This window comes from Tachysurus vachellii, chromosome 2 (assembly GCF_030014155.1).
Source record: "Tachysurus vachellii isolate PV-2020 chromosome 2, HZAU_Pvac_v1, whole genome shotgun sequence".
Lineage (NCBI taxonomy): Eukaryota > Metazoa > Chordata > Actinopteri > Siluriformes > Bagridae > Tachysurus > Tachysurus vachellii.
In genome coordinates, this window is record NC_083461.1 from 26,056,190 (window position 1) to 26,075,992 (window position 19,803).

The 19,803-nt window shown below is 41.2% G+C and overlaps 3 protein-coding genes across 6 annotated transcripts in view; all 3 read right to left on the reverse strand.

Annotated features, from left to right (window-relative positions):
* The window catches only part of si:ch211-145b13.6 (T-cell ecto-ADP-ribosyltransferase 1), a 61,147-nt gene that overhangs the window by 11,383 nt on the left and 29,961 nt on the right, over nucleotides 1-19,803 (reverse strand). The gene's annotated exons all lie outside the window — the stretch shown is intronic.
* Nucleotides 2,255-4,151, reverse strand: LOC132860446 (uncharacterized). Its single transcript, XM_060891657.1, has 2 exons — nucleotides 4,051-4,151; nucleotides 2,255-3,451 (listed from the first exon to the last, which is right to left on the reverse strand). Exon 2 carries the CDS (start codon nucleotides 3,440-3,442, stop codon nucleotides 2,711-2,713), a length of 732 nt encoding a protein of 243 aa, XP_060747640.1. The 5' UTR covers nucleotides 3,443-3,451; nucleotides 4,051-4,151; the 3' UTR covers nucleotides 2,255-2,710.
* osbp (oxysterol binding protein) overlaps nucleotides 6,968-19,803 on the reverse strand; it is a 13,964-nt gene continuing 1,128 nt past the window's right edge. For 2 of the 4 annotated variants that reach the window (XM_060864039.1, XM_060864040.1), the window contains exons 3-17: nucleotides 18,947-19,155; nucleotides 17,972-18,137; nucleotides 17,787-17,898; nucleotides 17,450-17,648; nucleotides 17,095-17,197; nucleotides 16,885-16,948; nucleotides 16,593-16,760; nucleotides 15,994-16,239; nucleotides 15,675-15,795; nucleotides 15,369-15,472; nucleotides 11,913-12,008; nucleotides 11,607-11,794; nucleotides 11,278-11,510; nucleotides 10,968-11,006; nucleotides 6,968-8,004 (exon numbers count right to left, since the gene is read on the reverse strand). In XM_060864039.1, the coding sequence (XP_060720022.1) occupies nucleotides 7,862-8,004; nucleotides 10,968-11,006; nucleotides 11,278-11,510; nucleotides 11,607-11,794; nucleotides 11,913-12,008; nucleotides 15,369-15,472; nucleotides 15,675-15,795; nucleotides 15,994-16,239; nucleotides 16,593-16,760; nucleotides 16,885-16,948; nucleotides 17,095-17,197; nucleotides 17,450-17,648; nucleotides 17,787-17,898; nucleotides 17,972-18,137; nucleotides 18,947-19,155 (2,191 nt within the window). In that variant the 3' untranslated portion in view covers nucleotides 6,968-7,861. The remainder of the gene's footprint in view (nucleotides 8,005-10,967; nucleotides 11,007-11,277; nucleotides 11,511-11,606; nucleotides 11,795-11,912; nucleotides 12,009-15,368; nucleotides 15,473-15,674; nucleotides 15,796-15,993; nucleotides 16,240-16,592; nucleotides 16,761-16,884; nucleotides 16,949-17,094; nucleotides 17,198-17,449; nucleotides 17,649-17,786; nucleotides 17,899-17,971; nucleotides 18,138-18,946; nucleotides 19,156-19,803) is intronic. The other 2 variants (XM_060864042.1, XM_060864043.1) reach the window with 2 other exon arrangements.

The window sequence follows — 19,803 nt, forward strand, 5'->3', positions numbered from 1 at the left end:
TGTGTGTTTGATCAAAAAAAGCCTTTTGACCATGTTCTGTGCTCTCAGCAGGGGTTTCTTTGCAGATACACACCCCATTTAGACAACTTCCTGAACTCTCCTCTGCACTGTCAAATATGACAAAGTGGCACAGCTTTAGTTGCACTAATTTATTAATTAATGCATTATTATTTTATGCATTAATGTAATTATGCATGTTGGAGACTCTTATTAACTTCACTGATTTTGTTGTTGATTTGAGATCTTCCAGTTCTGTATGCTACAGTACTCACTGGTATTTTGAGTTTCTGGGCAATCTTTCTGCAGGAAATGCCTTCGTTCTTCAGTGTAACAATAACTTGTCTATTCCTGCTTGTTAGTTCACATTTGTCTCCCATGGTTTCCACTGAATGTTATAAAAACATGCAGAGGTGCAATGCAAAAACATGCAAAAACATGCTCTCTCTCTCTGATGTTCTACTCCCTAACCTTGGGGAAATCAAACCCACTAGAATAGATGGAAAAAGTGGGCTGATAGGTTTTATAGCAGTTTCTCGATTATGCAAAAACTAAGTCAAACCTCTCTCTTCAAGCTTCATAACCCCTTCCTTCTCCTGCTCTGTTTCTGGGGTGGCAGCTGCCTGGAATGGCATAAATGGCATAAAGCATTCCAGAGCTGTGATTAATACAGACACACACAGACTTGATCCAGGAATCTCACACAGTACACCACTGTAGCGTCAGGGGTTGTTACATGTTCAAATGTGTCTTAATAAACAGCTCATAAAGGTTCAGAATTCACTTCATAAATGGTGGTTAAATCCCAAAGGGAAAGCCATCTTTAAAACATGTCTTTTTATTCATTCTCTCTCTCTCTCTCTCTCTCTCTCTCTCACTCACTCACTCACTCACTCACTCACTCACTCACACACACACACACACACACACACACACACACTTTTCAGTTAATAAAGCTCTTTTCAGGTAAAGTTCATAATAAATTATTCTCAGTCTACAGATGTTTTATGTTATAATGTAATCCCAGTGTGTGGGAGGTGCATCAGTGTTGAGTATTAACACCTTCCTCAGTGCTCGTTCAGATTTATCACCTCTCACTCTGCGTTTCCCATGTTACAGTTTGTGAAAGTTCTGTTTTTAATATATAAAATGCCATCATAATTGTATATTCATTTATAGTAAATCAGTTTAACTCAGTTAAACTTTAGAGTCAGTAAATTACTCAGTTAAACTGATATCAGGTCACAAAGTAGATTTAAAGACATATAAATTCTTGTTATAGTCTAATGATGTAGAAAGTCTGAAAAGAGTCCGATCTTATTTACGTTATAACCGATATAAACACTCGAGTCTGTTCTGCTCTAGAACTGTTCTTCATTCTGATCTGGGGTTCTAATATTATCAGTGTTTTTCTGGTGATTATTTTGGACTCAGCACCACATCGTTCACACAACCGGGTTCCATGTCTCTAACTAAAACGAAGAAAATTCGTATTTTATTTATCACGCACACAATAATATACAGTACAACACAGAGTAAAGTGCTTTGACAGTCCAAGCCATAACAATAGGATTAATAGGAATAAAATACCATAAAGATTTACAAAAAATATTATAATTATACAAAGAATAGAATTTTAAGAATAAATTAGTGTAAAAATAAAATAAACTACACATGTGGGAAAGGGAAGATAGTATTTGGGATAATCAGATGGAATGATCCAAGACCCACTTGAGCGGAGAAGCAAGAACAGAAAGGATGGTGAGCATTGTGGTGTGGGGCAGACAGGGTTCTATCAGACAGAGAAACTGGACAAGGACAATTTGAATATTAGCTGCAAAATTCTAACACCTCATGGTGCTGAACCAAGGACTGTCTGACCAATAGGTGGAGACCTCTTGAGTGCCGAGCATCTCTCCACAGCAGGCTTGGTGTCAGGAAAGGGACGTGACCTGGGATCAGCAGCCTGAGACTCAGATGTTCTGTCAGCGAAACTCAAACAATCCTTAAAGAGGCATTACTACAAAACTAGATGCTTCAAGAAAAAAGGAAGCAGCATCACAAAGCTTCCAAACATGCAACAGGCACAAGTCTGAGAAACTTACATGAGACATGAGGAACTGTCCAAGCCACGTGAAACATCAAGCAACAGAACTAAGGTCCAGCAACTCCAGCACAGGACGTGACACACCACTGGCAGCAATCAACAGGCAGAAGTGGAAACTTCATCAACCCTGATGTTCTACCCCTAGTTGGAGACATATCCCTGATGTTCTACCCCTAGTTGGAGACATATCCCTGATGTTCTACCCCTAGTTGGAGACATATCCCTGATGTTCTACCCCTAGTTGGAGACATACCCCTGATGTTCTACCCCTAGTTGGAGACATATCCCTGATGTTCTACCCCTAGTTGGAGACCTACCCCTGATGTTCTACCCCTAGTTGGAGACATATCCCTGATGTTCTACCCCTAGTTGGAGACCTACCCCTGATGTTCTACCCCTAGTTGGAGACATACCCCTGATGTTCTCCCCCTAGTTGGAGACATATCCCTGATGTTCTACCCCTAGTAGGAGACATACCCCTGAAGTTCTACCCCTAGTTTAACAATGTGAATTGTGCTATACAAATAAATTGAATTTCAATTTGAAACTCATGACAAAATAACGAGCTCTGAATCCTGACAGGACTTTCGTCTACTCAGATTATCTTCACTGAATGAAACCCAGTAACAGTGCAGAGGTTAACAGGAACAGCAGGCTGAAGCAGAAGATGGAGATGTTTCTGGTGTCTTTGTGAGGATGGTGTCTGAGATGTGGTGCAGCATGTAGCTGTAAATCCTGGCTGTAAGGTTGATGTGATGGAGCTCTGTGAGCTGCAAGGAACTCAGACTTTTGTTCAGTGAGGAGCTTCGTGTTGCACCGAGGCCCGGTGTTCCGACGTCGTTTAGCTGCTCTTAGGAAATCTTCTCTCTGCATTTTCTTGATGGTTCTCACAAGCTCTGGCCCGATGCAGAACGTGTGTCGGTGGTCAAAGTTTATCCGCGTCTCATGACGTGTCACATAGATGCTGTGGAACGTTCCGGACTCCAAGCTGACCACAATGCGATCAGTGTTGCTCTTGTCCTGGAAGCCGGTGTATTTCTCTCGGACGTACTCAGGCAGGGATCCGGCTCCACTTAAGTTCCCAAGCTCGTAGTACAGCAGGTTGCTGGAGTCTGGAAGCAGGTGGCCTTTTCCTCCTTCTTCTCTGTTGTGGAAGATTCGAAATCCAAAGTCTCCTGTGGACGGAATGCAGAGCAGAATCATCTGATTCTGCTGATTCACTTCCACACAGTTCTCAACAAACCAGTAGAGCAGGCGGAGTCCGTGTCGAGGAGCCGGCTGACCGAAACCCGAGGACCGGAGCTCAGCCAGGCTGCTCAGGGTTCTGATTCTGCACATGGGCGAACACTGAGGGAACAAAATCAAAATAAACATCTCAAAGTGGCACAATGACAGATTTAATTAACAAAGGAACAAAGTTTAAACACAAACAATAATTTTATACTAATATTAAATAAATCTTATCATCTTTAGTCGTGTTCTTCACCCTGCAGTAAAGTATAAAGCAGAACAGTAAACAACCAGAATAATCAGAATTACAGCTAATAAACTTATAATAAGTCAAATTTTAATTCTATTGGAGTGTTTAAATGTGTTTGCTGGTGAACACCTTAAAAATAAACACACAAATATTTAACATATCAAAAATCAAATTCATCAAATTCAAAAATCATCAAAACTTAAAATTCATCAAAAAATCAAACTCATATATATCACTCCTGCAAGATGTGTGTGTGTGTGTACATGTGTGCGTACGTGTGTGTGATAGTGTGTGTATGTGTGTACATGTGTGTGTACGTGTGTGTGTGTACGTGTGTGTGTGATAGTGTTTGTATGTGTGTGTGTGTGTGTGTGTGTATGTACAAGTGTGTGTATGTGAGTGTACATGTGTGTGTGTGTGTCTGTGTGTGTGTGTGTGTATGTGTGTGTATATGTGAGTACTGTACCTGCTGTGAGGAGAGTGTTAGACTTTAATAAAGTGTATATTGTGATGTTGTGACTCAATGTTCTGCAGGTGGAGTCAGAGTGTGAGATGATTGAGGAATCTGACTTGCTCTTCAGGACCAACTGGAAGACATCAAGAACAGTTTAAAGGCAGTAAATAGTTCAACAATAAGACATTAAAACACACTTCTCTTTATTTCAGCCTTTATTTCTATAAAGCATTAAATAGATTATTAAACGTTAGCTTTATATGTAGCACATCATCTTTAAGTGGAATTATTAGTTATTACGTTTTCTTTTAGACAAATGAAGATGATTTCAGTCTGAAATTCTATTTCAATAAAAAACCCTTCAATTTAAACTTGATATAATTTCACACTAATTTCAGCTATTAACACAGACACAACAAAATAAAACTAATCACTTCATTTCAGATTAAATAAATACCAGCAAGATTTAATAAAAGAAATATGAACCAAACAAACAAGAAAATAATCTCTACACACAGAACAATATAAATCTGAATATATATCTATAAAATCAATAAAAACTGGTCAGAAATATAAATGAATCTCGACTTTAATATTCGTGTAACGATTGTTTGATTTCAATTAAAGTGTGTGATTAAATTGTGTGATTAAATTGTTTAATAAAGTGTGTAATTGAAGTGTTTAATTAAAGCTGAGAAATGGTTTCTCTGGTTTACCTCCAGCAGGATTAAATCCCAGTTTATCTCCTCCATCAGTGCGACTTGCTCCATACTTCAGCTACAGAAAACAGACACAAACATACGTGTGTTTACTTCAAATAGTGATGCGTTGTCTTTGTTTACTGTTCAGTGAAGAGTGCAAAAGTTTGTACACTCCAGGACAAAATGAAGAGTATAAAAAAAATACCTTTTATGATAAATTTTAACCTAAAACATTTTCACTGATTTTCATTAAATTCTGATTGCTGTTGGTTTCTAATGTACATTCTGGAGTCGTGGACTACATTAATAAAGAACTTCAGCTCTGGTCATGGAAAGTGTTTCCTTCTGAATTTGTGGTGTTTATTTTGACCAACTATAGTGTAATTAAAGTGTAACTGACACACGCCTCCATTTCAGACAAACTCCGCCCACACCATCTGAAGGCTGAACACTGATCTCAGTCCTCACTAAGGGATGAACTTCAGTCTGAACACGACACACACACCACTTAAAGAAGTAGATAGTATTATCCAGTTCCACAGTAATCCCAGGGGTTTGATGTGGAGCAGAATCTCTGGAACAGGGATAACTGTGGGTCTGAATCCCGTCTCATTCAGGAAGTCACACACTGTTTATTCACTTCATTATTACTGCAGTAAGTTTTAGTTGTCGTCGTAGTTCTACATGTCTCTGTGTTCATGATGGAAACTTCATGTGATGGAGACAGACACACACAGACACACACAGACACACCCACAGACAGACCCACAGACACACCCACACAGACACCCACACAGACACACACAGACACATACCCACAGACACACCCACAGACTCAACCACTATCACACCCAAAGACACACACCCACACACAGACACGCAGCCTCACCCACAGACACACACACCCAAACACAGACACACCCACAGACACACACAGACACACATACAGATACAAACCCACAGACACACACACAGACACACCCACAGACACACACAGACAAACATACAAACACACAGACACACAAACACAGACACACATACAGATACACACACAAACACACATACAGATACACACCCACAGACACGCACATACACCCAGACACATGCACACGCATGAAGACATACGCAGACACACACCTACACATGTACTGTACTGTATGTATGCAGACACACACACACAGACACACACACTTACCCACAGACACACACCCACAGACACACCCAGACACCCACAGACACACAGATACACAGGCACACCCAGACACACACAAACACAGACATACCCACAGACACACACATCCACACCCAGACACAAACACACATACAGATATAAACCCATAGACACACAAACACAGACACTTGTACAGATACACACACAGACACACAAACACAGACACCCACAGACACACACATACACACAGACACACACCCACAGACACACCCAGACACACACATGCAGACACGCACGTGCACACACACATGAAGACAGTAGAGGTGGAAAATGTTTTTCTTTTCCGAATTCAAGTTTGATGACCAACAATGTCATAAGGGTTTAAACTCTGATGGAATTAACATGATTGTCACTTCTTCTCCACTGTATATGATAACATGTTGAACCTGTTAGCTGTTTCTTATCTACTGTATATTCTTTTCTTACAGTTTCTTTTCTTACACGTAGCTGTAGTGTACAGGTCAAGTAACACAGTGCACTTTTTCCACTTTCACACAACTATATTACTAGCTAAAATAATTTCTTCACATTTCTTCTTAAATCTTTACACGAGCACCAACACTACAAACAACCAAAAAGGAGAGAACAATTTGTTTCAGTCTGATTTTATTACATCCTGCAGCATTTCTACGCTCAGTCTACAGCAGAGGTCAAGAACCGAAAAAAAAAAAAAAAAGAATGAACAAGGCAAATAAAGAGGGGAACATTACCAACAATTTACAGCTAGGAAAAAAAGATTACACCAAAAATTAAAAACATTTTAAACAATTCTACTGAAATTTAAAGTAAGATTGAAAAGACATTAAGAAAAGTTAGTACGCGTGTCTGTCCCCGAACATGAGGTCAGGGCACTCCTGTAGTTTTAAACAGAAAAAAAACATTATTGTGTTTCAACACCACATCATTCTGTCCCTCAAAACATGTCCCACTCCCCATGCTGCTAAACTCCCAGTGTTAATTATCTTCACTAACATTACTTCATTATCTGACACATACACACGATCATTGAGAGTTTATTCAGTGTTCATATGTAAGTACACTTCAAAATAAAATGATCTCTATTTCCCCAATTAACAAAACAGAACATACCATAAATCTCAAAACACACACGTGTGAGTCGATATGAAGAGCTCCCTCCTGGGCTTTTAGAACACACACACTCGCTCACACACACACACTCGCTCATACATACACACACACACACACACACACTCGCTCATACACACACACTCTCGCTCACACACACACTCGCTCACACACACACACTCGCTCATACACACACACACACACACTCGCTCATACACACACACACGCACACCAATGTGCTCAGTAGTGTGAACGTGAAGGGAGTGTGTATGTGACTCCACACAGGCACTAGTTTTTGTGTAACTCTGCTACACACTTTAGTGCAAGTTGTGTTTCTATACCATGTGGGAACAGAAATGTGTGAATTTATTTATTTAACATATGATTGTGTGAAAAACAGAAATATCGACCCATTAAAGCCAAAAACCTCATCCTTCAATATCTTCAGGTTGTTTAATGTAGATAAAACTAATCATTCTAGAATCTGCCTGGATATGTCATGCCCCGATAGGCCATGCCCCCTGTGGAAGACACGTCCTTCAGAGACATTAACACTGACGGACAGAAGAGGAAGTGAACAGGAAATCACAGCAGGGTGTGGAGCGATGGTCCGGGCTGCCCACTGGTATTTCCTTTGCACGGTCGTGTGTGGGTTATGGTGGGGTTGATCTAGTGTTTCTGAGAAAAGACAGATGTGGCAGTTCATACAAGCATCCAGCTTCCCAACATAGGGGAGAGAAAGCAGGCCAAATTGATGTATGCTTTAAAGGTTGCAGGAACAGTCCAGTCCAGACAGGCTGCTAACTCAGAAAATATCAGGGCAGAAGTGCCAGTCGCCCTGCTCTTTAGCCTCCCAGTACCCCCCCCTGTAGACATGTGTGAGCTCTCCTGTTGTTGGGTCTTCATGCTGATCAAACCAAAGGGCCTTGTAGGAATCCTGTGGGACACCTGGTTAAAAAAAATTAAAGGAATTAATTAAAAATGTAGGTAAAAACTAAATATTAACAATTTGTCAATTACATTAAATTAAGAAGAAAAGTAAAAATAAATAAAATAGTAGTCACTGAGATCTGCTCAAACCGTGCAGAGAAATAAATGATGTTTATATGTGCAATGAAAAAAAGAACAAACACGTTTTGCCAAGAGCTAAATAAATAAAAAAGAAACACATTCATAAAAAACATGAATACAAACTAACAGACGAGGACTTTTGTTATAACCATAAGTGGGTTTGCATCATCTGAAAAATCACCCCACAAAAACCCAGTTCACGTAAATGTACATTAAAATTCTGCCTAAAAACCTCTGAGGACAAACAAGACACAGACAAGAAGAAAGTGAAACTCTAAAGAGAAACAGAATATCAAGAGGGGGATTGTGTGTGTGTGTGTGCGCGCACGCGGTTGTGTGTGTGTGCGTATGTGTGTCTGTATATGTGTGTATGTGTGTGTATGTATATAGGTGTATGTGCGTGTATGTGTGTGTATATGTATGTGTGTGCATGTATGTGTGCATGTGTGTGTATGCATATGCGTGTGTGTGTGTGTGTATGTGCATGTGTTTGCGTGTATGTGTGTGCGTATGTGTATGTGTGTGTATATGTGTGTGTATGTGAATGTATGTATGTGGGTATGCATGTGTGTATGTATGTGTGTGTATATGTGTGTGTATGTGAATGTATGTATGTGGGTATGTATGTGTATGTGTGTGTATGTATGTGTGTACGTGTAAGTGTGTGTATGTATGTTTGTGTATGTGTAAGTGTGTGTGTATGTGTAAGTGTGTGTATGTATGTGTATGAGTGTGTGTACAACCCCTGGCAAAAAGTATGGAATCACTCCTCTCAGAAGATGTTCATTCAAATGTTTAATTGTGTAGAAAAAAAACACAAGCACATATATGCCACAAAACAATTATCACTCAACAATCCAAACCTCTGCCTGTATAAAACACTTAAAAAAAACAAAGAAAGATAACTATAGTCAATTACAACTGTTTTTACAGATCAAACAGAGGAAAGAAACATGGAATCACACAAATCTGAGGACAATGATATGGAATCACCATGCACTTTGCATTTGTAAAACAAACACCTGTATCTGATTACAACTGCTAATTAGTCTGCAGGTACAAAAGAGTGCTTGCACACATTAGTGATGTGTTGAACCAAGATGATTGACATAACTCATGGCTCCAACACAAGAGATTGTCAGTTGAAACAAAGGAGAGGATTATCAAACTTCTCGAAGAAGGTAAATCTTCACGGAATGTTGCAAAAGGTTGTTCCCAGTCAGCTGTGTCTAAAATCTGGACCAAGTACAAATCAAATGGAATGGTTGTAAAAGGGAAGTGCACTGGTAGACCAAGAAAGACATCAAAGCGCAAAGACAGAAAACTTAAAGCAATATGCCTTGAAAACAGAAAATGCACAACAAAACAAATGAGGAACAAATGGGCAGAAAGTGGAGTCAATGTCTGTGACCGGACTGTAAGAAATCGCCTAAAAGCAATGGGATTTACATACAGAAAAGCCAAACAAAGACCACCATTAACATCTAAAAAAAGAAAAAGGAAAGACAATCTTGGACTGTGGGTGACTGGATGAAAGTTATATTCAGTGATGAATCACGAATCTGCATTGGGCAGGGTGATGATGCTGGAACTTTTGTTTGGTGCCGTTCCAATGAAATTTATAAAGACAACTGCCTGAAGAAAACATGCAAATTTCCACAACCATTAATGATATGGGGTTGTATGTCAGGTAAAGGTATGGGAGAGATGACAGTCATTACATCTTCTATAAATGCACAAGTTTATGTTGGGATTTTGGACACTTTTCTTATTCCATCAATTGAAAGGATGTTTGGTGATGGTAGCATCATTTTTCAGGATGATAATGCATTGTGCCATAGGGCAAAATCTGTGAAAACATTCCTAAGGAAAGACATATAATGTCGATGGCATGGCCTGCAAATAGTCCGGACCTCAATCCAATTGAAAATCTGTGGTGGAAATTAAAGAAAATGGTCCATGACAAGGCTCCAACCTGCAAAGCTGATCTGGCAACTGCAATAAGACAAAGCTGGAGACAGATTGATGAAGTATACTGTTTGTCATTAGTTAAATCCATGCCTCAGAGAATTCAAGCTGTTATAAAAGCCAGAGGTGGTGCAACAAAGTATTAGTAGTGTTTTTATTTGGTGATTCCATATAATTTTCCTCAGATTTGTGTCCTCGGATCTTTTTGTTTTCCTCAGATCTTTCTTTGTTTTTTTTAAGTGTTTTATACAGGCAGAGGTTTGGATTGTTGAGTGATAATTGTTTTGTGGCATATATGTGCTTGTGTTTTTTTTCTACACAATTAAACATTTGAATGAACATCTTCTGAGAGGAGTGATTCCATACTTTTTGCCAGGGGTAGTATATGTGTGTGTGTGTGTATGTGTGTGTGTATGTATGTGTGCATATGTGTGTGTAAGTTTACACCACACACACACACACACACACACACACACACACACACACACACACACACACACACACACACACACACACCATTCCTGCCTTTACACATCACTCGTCTAACATCCCTCATGGAAAGAGATATTTTCCACTGTTGAGCTGATGCTTAAACTGTGAGTGAATGAGCGACGGCATGATCGTCTTTGCTGCACAATCAAATCTCCACCCCACTAGACTCCGCCTCACACCATCCAGACAAACTCCACCTACTTTCACAGGTAAAACTATACAACAGAAATGATTAGTAGCAATACTAAGAAGAAATGTGTGACAAAATGGTAGGAGTGGTGTGTGTGTGTGTGTGTGTGTGTGTGTGTGTGTGTGTGTGTGTGTGTGTGTGTGTATAAAGGACAGCAGAAGGATAGAGAAAACATGGAGAAAGTACTTGCTTTTTAGAGGCGAGTCAGTTATGGAGTCCTCAATGAGAGCTTGAGGGAGACAGACAGAGAGACAGACAGAGAGACGGACAGGAGAGTAAAACAGGAGACAAAAAAAGAAAAACAAAATCAATAAATAAACCAAACAAACAAAAAGCAACAGACATTTTGTCCTCAAACACAGAAGACTGGTTCTTATGTTTCTCCCTCTCTCGCCCTCCCTCATCACCCCTCTCAGTCTCTTACCCCGGGGTCACAACGCCCCAGCATGTTTCAAACATACCCCCCACACACCAACACCCCCCATGCCCTTGTGTCTCACCCTCACTGTCTTCAGTATTGGCGAGCTGAGCCGCCTCCCTCTCTCTCTCTCTCCTCACAGTGCGCTGTTTCTCCTCTAGCCGCTGTTTCTCAGCATTGGCTTCATCCCAGAGCCCCTGTTCCATCAGTCTCTGATCTGGGCGTCGCCGGCTATCTGTGGGGGCCACACCCTCCTCAGGCTCGTTCAGGGTCAATGCCAGTGATGAGAAGTAGTACATGTTCTCTGCTCCATCTCTATGAAGAGAAACAAAGAACAACAGGACATGTTACATCGTTTTTGTGAAGAGGAATAGTAGATCGCACAGAAAGAGGAAAGAAAACGGGTCTTACGGCAGAGGAGTTTTCTTCCATAGCTCTCGAGCTTTGAGCGTCTGGTAGACAGTTTTCTGGCGTCCTTCTGTCCCGTTCTCTCCTCCTCGGCTGCTCTGCATTACCCGAGAATACTCCATCTTCTCATCCCATGTCCCAGAGAGCACATAGTGAGCTTTACCATCCTTATCTGTCACCACACCTGTAACCTGCAGACATGGAGTGAGACACAGAGAGACTACATGAGCAGGACACTTCAGATGTTTCATACAGTTTTATTGTTGTTCATCAATAAGCTAAGTGTTCAGATGGTGTTTGGAGTCTCACCTTCCTGGCCACATCTCTGGAGAAGTAGCTGTAAGGAGCAAATTTCAGGTGGCAGCGATCTCCTGTTCTGTGGTTTATCACATCAATCTCTCCTGACTGACAGAACATAGAGGACAGAAGAGTCCAGTAGGTCAGACATACACAGAAGACTTCAGGTGAATCCTGCACATCTCCAACAATGATGTATTAAGATCATGTAGAAAAATTCACTTTTAATTTAAAATGAAAACGTTGATGATGGATCCAGTGGCCGTGTCTCTCACAACCCCAAACTCCTCTCAGAATCGAGTCGTTTCTCAGGGTGATGTTTATAATAAAATATTAATGTCTATAACAATCAACTCAACCACTAACAAAGACCACAGAATTGTCTAATGATCATTTTTTATTTATTCTCTCCAAAATGCAATATTCTCTTAAAACTATTAAATGGCACAAATATTATTTAGAATCTAATGTAAAGTTATGAAATATAATTCCTCATGTAAAAAAAACAGGGAAGGGTGTAGAGCATAGGTCACTAACAGGCGGACCGCGGACCCAGAAGCTGTCCAATACGGACCCGGTCCTACAGCCAAAACAAAAGGTTATGATTTAAAACTTGACGGGACGCTTATAATCAGTGCAGCTTTTGTAATCTTTACGGTAGTGGTAGTGGAAATGCACAGACCAATTGCATGCGAGTTAAACCATCCCACATGATACCACTCAGCCAATCAAGTCTGTGCATTACTGAAGTAAACACTGCGACTCAACAGTGCAAGACAGGTGAGAGAGAATTAGAGTAAAGTTACACATGAAAGAAAGATAGCGATACATGTAGAAAACAAAGGGAGAGAAACAGACGAGTGAGACGGAGAAAGGGAGAGAAACAGACGAGTGAGACGGAGAAAGGGAGAGAAACAGACGAGTGAGACAGAGAAAGGGAGAATAAAGAACAAATGGCGCTCTCCAAAAAAAGAAAAGGGGGACAGCGAAAACATTTAATCCAGAATAGACAGACTCATTTGTGTTCACACTTCCCACTTCACCAGTGTGTCTCATATGTTCAGAAACTGTGGCACTTATTAAAAGTGGCAATGTGAAATGCCATTACGAGACAAAACACAAAGGTTTTGAACAAACATATCCACTCAAATCTGAAGACAGCGTCCCTGAGACAGCTTTCCCAGGTCTGAGGGAAGTAGCCCTATACATCCTGACCATGTTTGGCATGTTTGAACATAATCCAAACTAAATATGGTTCCAGGCTCACTAATGAGCACCTCCACATGTGTATGAGAACGGCCCTGACTCCATTCAAGCCCAGGTTTAAAATCCTGCCAAGCCAAGTTAGAGCTCAGTTTTCTCACTGAGCAAAATAGTGGGGGAGTGAGATATAAAAGGGAAAGTTAAACACTTTAAACATACACAATTTTCACATTTTATTTATTTTCTCTTATTTTGAAATGTAGCCCAACTTTTATTATTTTATAAATGTAGCCCAATCATACATTAGTTCAGTTCTATGTTACGTGACAAATATTGTCAAAAAGTTTTTGACTTGTACTGAATTTATTTGATTTGACAGTCAGGTATTGATTGCTTGCAGATGTTGATACAACTACTAGGCTACTTAAATATACAGTGAGGAAAATATGTATTTGTACACCCTGCTATTTTGCAAGTTCTCCCACTTAGAAATCATGGAGGGGTCTGAAATTGTCATCGTAGGTGCATGTCCACTGTGAGAGACATAATCTAAAAAAAAAAAAATCCAGAAATCACAATGTATGTTTTTTTAACTATTTATTTGTATGATACAGCTGCAAATAAGTATTTGAACACCTGAGAAAATCAATGTTAATATTTGGTACAGTAGCCTTTGTTTGCAATTACAGAGGTCAAACGTTTCCTGTAGTTTTTCACCAGGTTTGCACACACTCAGGAGGGATTTTGGCCCACTCCTCAACACAGATCTTCTCTAGATCAGTCAGATTTCTGGCCTGTCGCTGAAAAACACGGAGTTTGAGCTCCCTCCAAAGATTCTTTATTGGGTTTAAGTCTGGAGACTGGCTAGGCCATGCCAGAAACTTGATATGCTTCTTACAGAGCTACTCCTTGGTTATCCTGGCTGTGTGCTTCGGGTCCCAGCCTCGACCCATCTTCAATGCTCTAACTGAGGGAAGGAGGTTGTTCCCCAAAATCTCGCAATACATGGCCCCGGTCATCCTCTCCTTAATACAGTGCAGTCGCCCTGTCCCATGTGCAGAAAAACACCCCCAAAGCATGATGCTACCACCCCCATGCTTCACAGTAGGGATGGTGTTCTTGGGATGGTACTCATCATTCTTCTTCCTCCAAACACGTTTAGTGGAATTATGACCAAAAAGTTCTATTTTGGTCTCATCTGACCACATGACTTTCTCCCATGACTCCTCTGGATCATCCAAATGGTCATTGGCAAACTTAAGACGGGCCTGGACATGTGCTGGTTTAAGCAGGGGAACCTTCCGTGCCATGCATGATTTCAAACCATGACGTCTTAGTGTATTACCAACAGTAACCTTGGAAATGGTGGTCCCAGCTCTTTTCAGGTTAATTACCAGGTCCTCCCGTGTAGTTCTGGGCTGATTTCTCACCTTGCTTAGGATCATTGAGACCCCACGAGGTGAGATCTTGCATGGAGCCCCAGTCCGAGGGAGATTAACAGTCATGTTTAGCTTCTTCCATTTTCTAATGATTGCTCCAACAGTGGACCTTTTTTCACCAAGCTGCTTGGCAATTTCCCCGTAGCCCTTTCCAGCCTTGTGGAGGTGTACAATTTTGTCTCTAGTGTCTTTGGACAGCTCTTTGGTCTTGGCCATGATAGTAGTTGGATTCTTACTGATTGTATGGGGTGGACAGGTGTCTTTATGCAGCTAACAACCTCAAACAGGTGCATCTAATTTAGGATAATAAATGGAGTGGAGGTGGACATTTTAAAGGCAGACTAACAGGTCATTGAGGGTCAGAATTCTAGCTGATAGACAGGTGTTCAAATACTTATTTGCAGCTGTATCATACAAATAAATAGTTAAAAAATCATATATTGTGATTTCTTTTTTTTAGATTATGTCTCTCACAGTGGACATGCACCTACGATGGCAATTTCAGACCCCTCCATGATTTCCAAGTGGGAGAACTTGCAAAATAGCAGTTCAAATGCTTATTTTCCTCACTGTATATCACACTAACTAGTATTAAGATCATTATATCACTTAATCTTAATCAATTAAGATCACTAACTAGACATTAAGATCTTCCAGACCTTTGCTTCAAGAAACTTTCTCTTACTGGACCTCTTTAAATTTTAGTTGAATACCTCTGGTGTAGAACTTTAAATAGTTCGGACGCAGACACACACGGTTACACACACTCTCGCACACACTCGCTCTCAGGTGCTAGCTCACTCACTCACACACACACACACCTCACCTGGTCTATCCACAGCTTTCCTACAATGATGTTGTGCACCGTTGTGGTCACCTTCTTCCAGCTGTAGTGATTATTACTCTTCTCAAACATGCAGTGAATAGACCCTGGAGACAAAATATTATTATACACACACATCTGTCACTGCTGCTGCTCTCTGTCTGCTGTGTCTTTTTACCTTGGTCTCATTCTCTATGTCTAACACACAATGGATCCGTAACACTGAATAGACCTGAATATATACATGTGTGTGTGTGTGTGTGTGTGTGTGTGTGTGTGTGTGTGTGTGTGTGTGTGTGTATACTGTACCGAGAGGCATGATAGAGAGGTATTTGCCCCTGAACTTGCTGGCCACAGTGATTTCCTGCCTCAGGGTCCAGCCTCGCTCAGAGATGACATGATGAGCTGCAGCAGGAGGATGATGACTCACCTACACAAACAAAGTTAGACTCACTTCTCTCCCATACTCTCCATACCTGTCCAGAGGGATCTCTACCTACTCTCATGCTTCCCTCCTTCACATCCCTCTCTCTTTTCCTCCACACCCACCCCCCTCTCTTCAGCCACTAACACCCCCCTCCCGGTCCCTCCCTCTCTCTCTCTCTTTTCTCCCCCATTCTCTCTGTACCTGTTCACAGAGGGATCTGTAACCACTCTCCTGCAGGCGGTCAAGCTCGAACGTTTCTCCCAGCAGAGGGTTGAATGGTTTTCCTGTACGGTGTACGGTAGTAGAATAAGACGACACTGTGAAGGCCGCTACATAACAAAGCTGCTCCAGTGAGCTCTGGCACTTAGCGGCTCGGTCCAGCAGCTCAGAGTACTCTAGATCCTCCGACAAACGCTGCAGCATGGAGATCGGCTCATTAAAGTTCACCTGCAGCAGGAAAACAACATGAAACATTCTTCTGCATTGTACACTGTTCATGCACCTGTAAACCTCCTTTTCTCTAAATCAGTTAGAATAGAGGTTCTGTGGATTAAAGCTTTTAAATATGATATCCAATAAAAGAACAAAATATTTTGCATATTTATGTGACATCACTGACTAAACTAATATGTTGCCTCATATATGACAAAAACAGCTTGCCTTGTTACTGTTAATATTAATTAAAATCCATCTTTATTAAGAATATCCAAAATATTTCCAAAATAAGTGCAAGTGAATGATTTAATCTTGTTATATAGGTTACATTAGCAGTGACATGCACAGAGTGAAAGCTCCATTACAGGCATGGGGATTTTGGAGAGCTCTTTGCCAATGCAGTTCTTCATGATGCTCCAGAGGTTGAGAGAGTAGTTGGGTTTGTCTGGGATACGGGTTCTCCTCTTCCTCACGGGCTCCACCTCCTGAGACTGAGGAGACTCCGCATTGGACATTAGAGACTGCTCATCCAACTGTACACAGGAAATAAGGATAAACAACAGAATATGAGACGAGAAAAAAAAAAGACAAGACACTGTAACAAACATCAGAAGTCAGTTAAGAAAAGGAGGACAGAGACAAAACTAAACTTCTAACCGATGTGGTGCCGTCATCCATCCCCATCTCACTGCTGATCCCACTGATATTACTGCCTGACCTCCTGAGGGTAATAGAGAAAGACAGAGAGAGACAGAGAGAGACACACACAGAGAGAGAGTAAGAAAGAGAGAGACACAAAGAGAGAGACACTTAGGTCCAGACCACAGTGTGAGATATAGAAACAGCAGGTAGGGGGTAAATACAGACCTGTGGTATTTGGGGTCAGCTGGGACGGTGATAAACTCCTCATATGCATCAAAAAACTCGTTCTCCTCATCATCACTGGCGTCACCCTTTGCTGCAGCTGAGCCTGGATTGTTTTACATTATTAAAGATGAAAATATGAATTATGTAAAAATCTGAATGCAAAATTTGGTGCATCTAAGAGCTGAGTTTTTTTTTCATCTGTGTGTGTGTGTGTGTGTGTGTGTGCACACTTTTTGCTTGTTGTGCTAATTGATTGTACAAATAAATTGATTTCTTTAATTCTACATAAAAGCATATATTTTGAGAATAAATTACATAGCCCTTAACTTCACTTCAATTGTGTGTGTTTGTATACCTTTGCTATCAGCAGTGGTGTTACTGGATGAGGCAGGCAGCACGGTTGCTCCTCTGAATGCTCTCTCCAGGTGATTGTGCTGCTTGGCCAGCTGCTCCAGCGTCTCCTCAAGACGAACCCTCTGCTCGCGCTCAGCCTGAAGAGCTTTCTGCCACCGCTTACTGTGAGCCTGAGCCAAGGACAGGAAGTCCCGACATGCCTGAACACACACACAGGAAAGAGGGCAAAATAATCATGTAATAATGAATTTTTGGAAGAAATGGATGATTTATTCATGCGGTCGATTAACTTTAACAGTGTAAACTCAAACAGGAAAAGAGACTATAAACCACCCTACATTGATCATGGCATTAGATGTTATGCGGAACAGAGTGGCCCTCTCCGTCACCTGCCGGATTTTATCACTCGTCTCTCCACCCAGTTTAATGCTCTCCAGCTCGGACAAAGACCTGAGAGAAACCATGTCAACTCATACTGACTACATCAAAATAACAACATTCAGGTCGGAGAGACAGGGCTGACCTTTGGAGGGCAGAGCCATGTTTGGCAATGAGGTCGTTGCATGTACTGAGGTCCTCCACTTTGCTTCCCAGAGTTCTAAGCGTGGACTGGACTGAGTCTGGGTTACGAGTCCCAACACCTTGACCTGCCATCGGTGGAGAGGAGGCACACTCGTCCCCAGAGTCATCTGAGTAAAGACATAGCAAAGGATTTGTGGTTATTAAAGCTGTTCTTTCATGCAATTACTTCATTAGATTCAATTAACCTATTTAAGAAAAATGGATTTTGTGTGGGGTGTGTGTGTGTGTGTGTGTATATGTGTGTGTGTAATCTGGGTGGTGCGAATTCAATTTATTTCTATAGCGCTTTTAACAATTCACATTGTCTCAATGCAGCTTTTCTAAAGTATAGAAACAGAAGAGAAAAAAGAAATAAATATATAAGAATAAAATGAATAAATGAATACATAAATTTAACAATAATTTTAAATATTAATTTAAAATACTATATCTATCCCTATAACTAATGAGCAAGCCGGAGGTGACGGCGACAAGGAAAAACTCCCTGAGATGATAAGAGTAAGAAACCTTGAGAGGAACCAGACTCAGAAGGGAACCTCATCCTCATTTGGGTGACACTCTACAGTAAATAGTGTAAATGTAAATAATGTCCTTTCAACAACAGTTTATAATAGTTCAGCCGAGAGCTCCTGAGGAACTAATGGGTCATCGTAAACTCTGAGTTCAGCACAGACCTGATTGCTGATAAACACCAGACCATACAGCTGACTGACAACATTGGTTCAAAAGAAGACATGATGTCTCCGGGTGGCTTCATACATAACAATCCCATGAGTCACTGGCTGACCATGCAGATCAATCTCTGGCAGGGTGACAGCCGGGCGATGAGACTCCAACCAGGGGTAGGAACTCAGAACACTGGGAGCTCGAGAGTGGCATGTGTAGAGTGCTGACTGAGTGACTGGGTGCAACGCACCTGACTCTGCATGCATGCGCACAGCTTTTGCCTTTGCAAGCTCCAGGGCCGTGATCCAGCGCTGTCGCTCCACCTCCGAGGTCGCCTTAAGGTGATATGTCTGTGCACCACCATTTGAGATCACAAAGTTACATGAATCCTCCACTGTGATGTTGGCTGTAGCCAGATTTATAGTGCCACGACATGTGTGGCCCATCTCTGCTTGGGTCCTGAGAGAGAGAGAGAGAGAGAGAGAGAGAGAGAGAGAGAGAGAGAATTACATATTTCAGTTGCTGTAATATCATGATATAATATCAATATAGTGATAAATATTTTAGATTTCTCAGCAATTTAATTTTTTTCTATGCCAGCATTCATAATTTCAGCCTTCTAGGTCTAGAGCACTGATTCTTCTCCACAGAGGATTATGAAGGAACCAGTTCACATTGTTTACAGAAAAATTCCTCCTTATGACAGTCACACGACCCAAACACACTCTGCATATAACCCATCCAAAGTGCACACACACAGCAGTGAACACACACATCGTGAACACACACCCGGAGCAGTGGGCATTTATGCTGTGGCGCCTGGGGAGCAGTTGGGGTTGGTTCAGTGCCTTGCTCAAGGGCACCTCAGTTGTGGCCGGCCCAAGACTCAAACCCACAACCTTAAGGTTAGGAGTCAAACTCTCTAACCATTAGGCCACAACTTCCCAGGTAAAGGTCCTGTCTGTACCACCAGCATCACCACCGTTTATATCTCTGCACAATAAACATCTCCGAGTATAACTAGGGTGATGATTCAGTGATGTACACTGTGTGTGTTTCTAGAGATTTACTGTACATGTTTGAAGTGAGGTTGAGCTTCATGGTGAC

Excerpts from the sequence above, each read along its gene's own strand:
- LOC132860446 (XM_060891657.1), bottom strand. The coding sequence starts at position 3,442 with ATGTGCAGAATCAGAACCCTGAGCAGCCTGGCTGAGCTCCGGTCCTCG.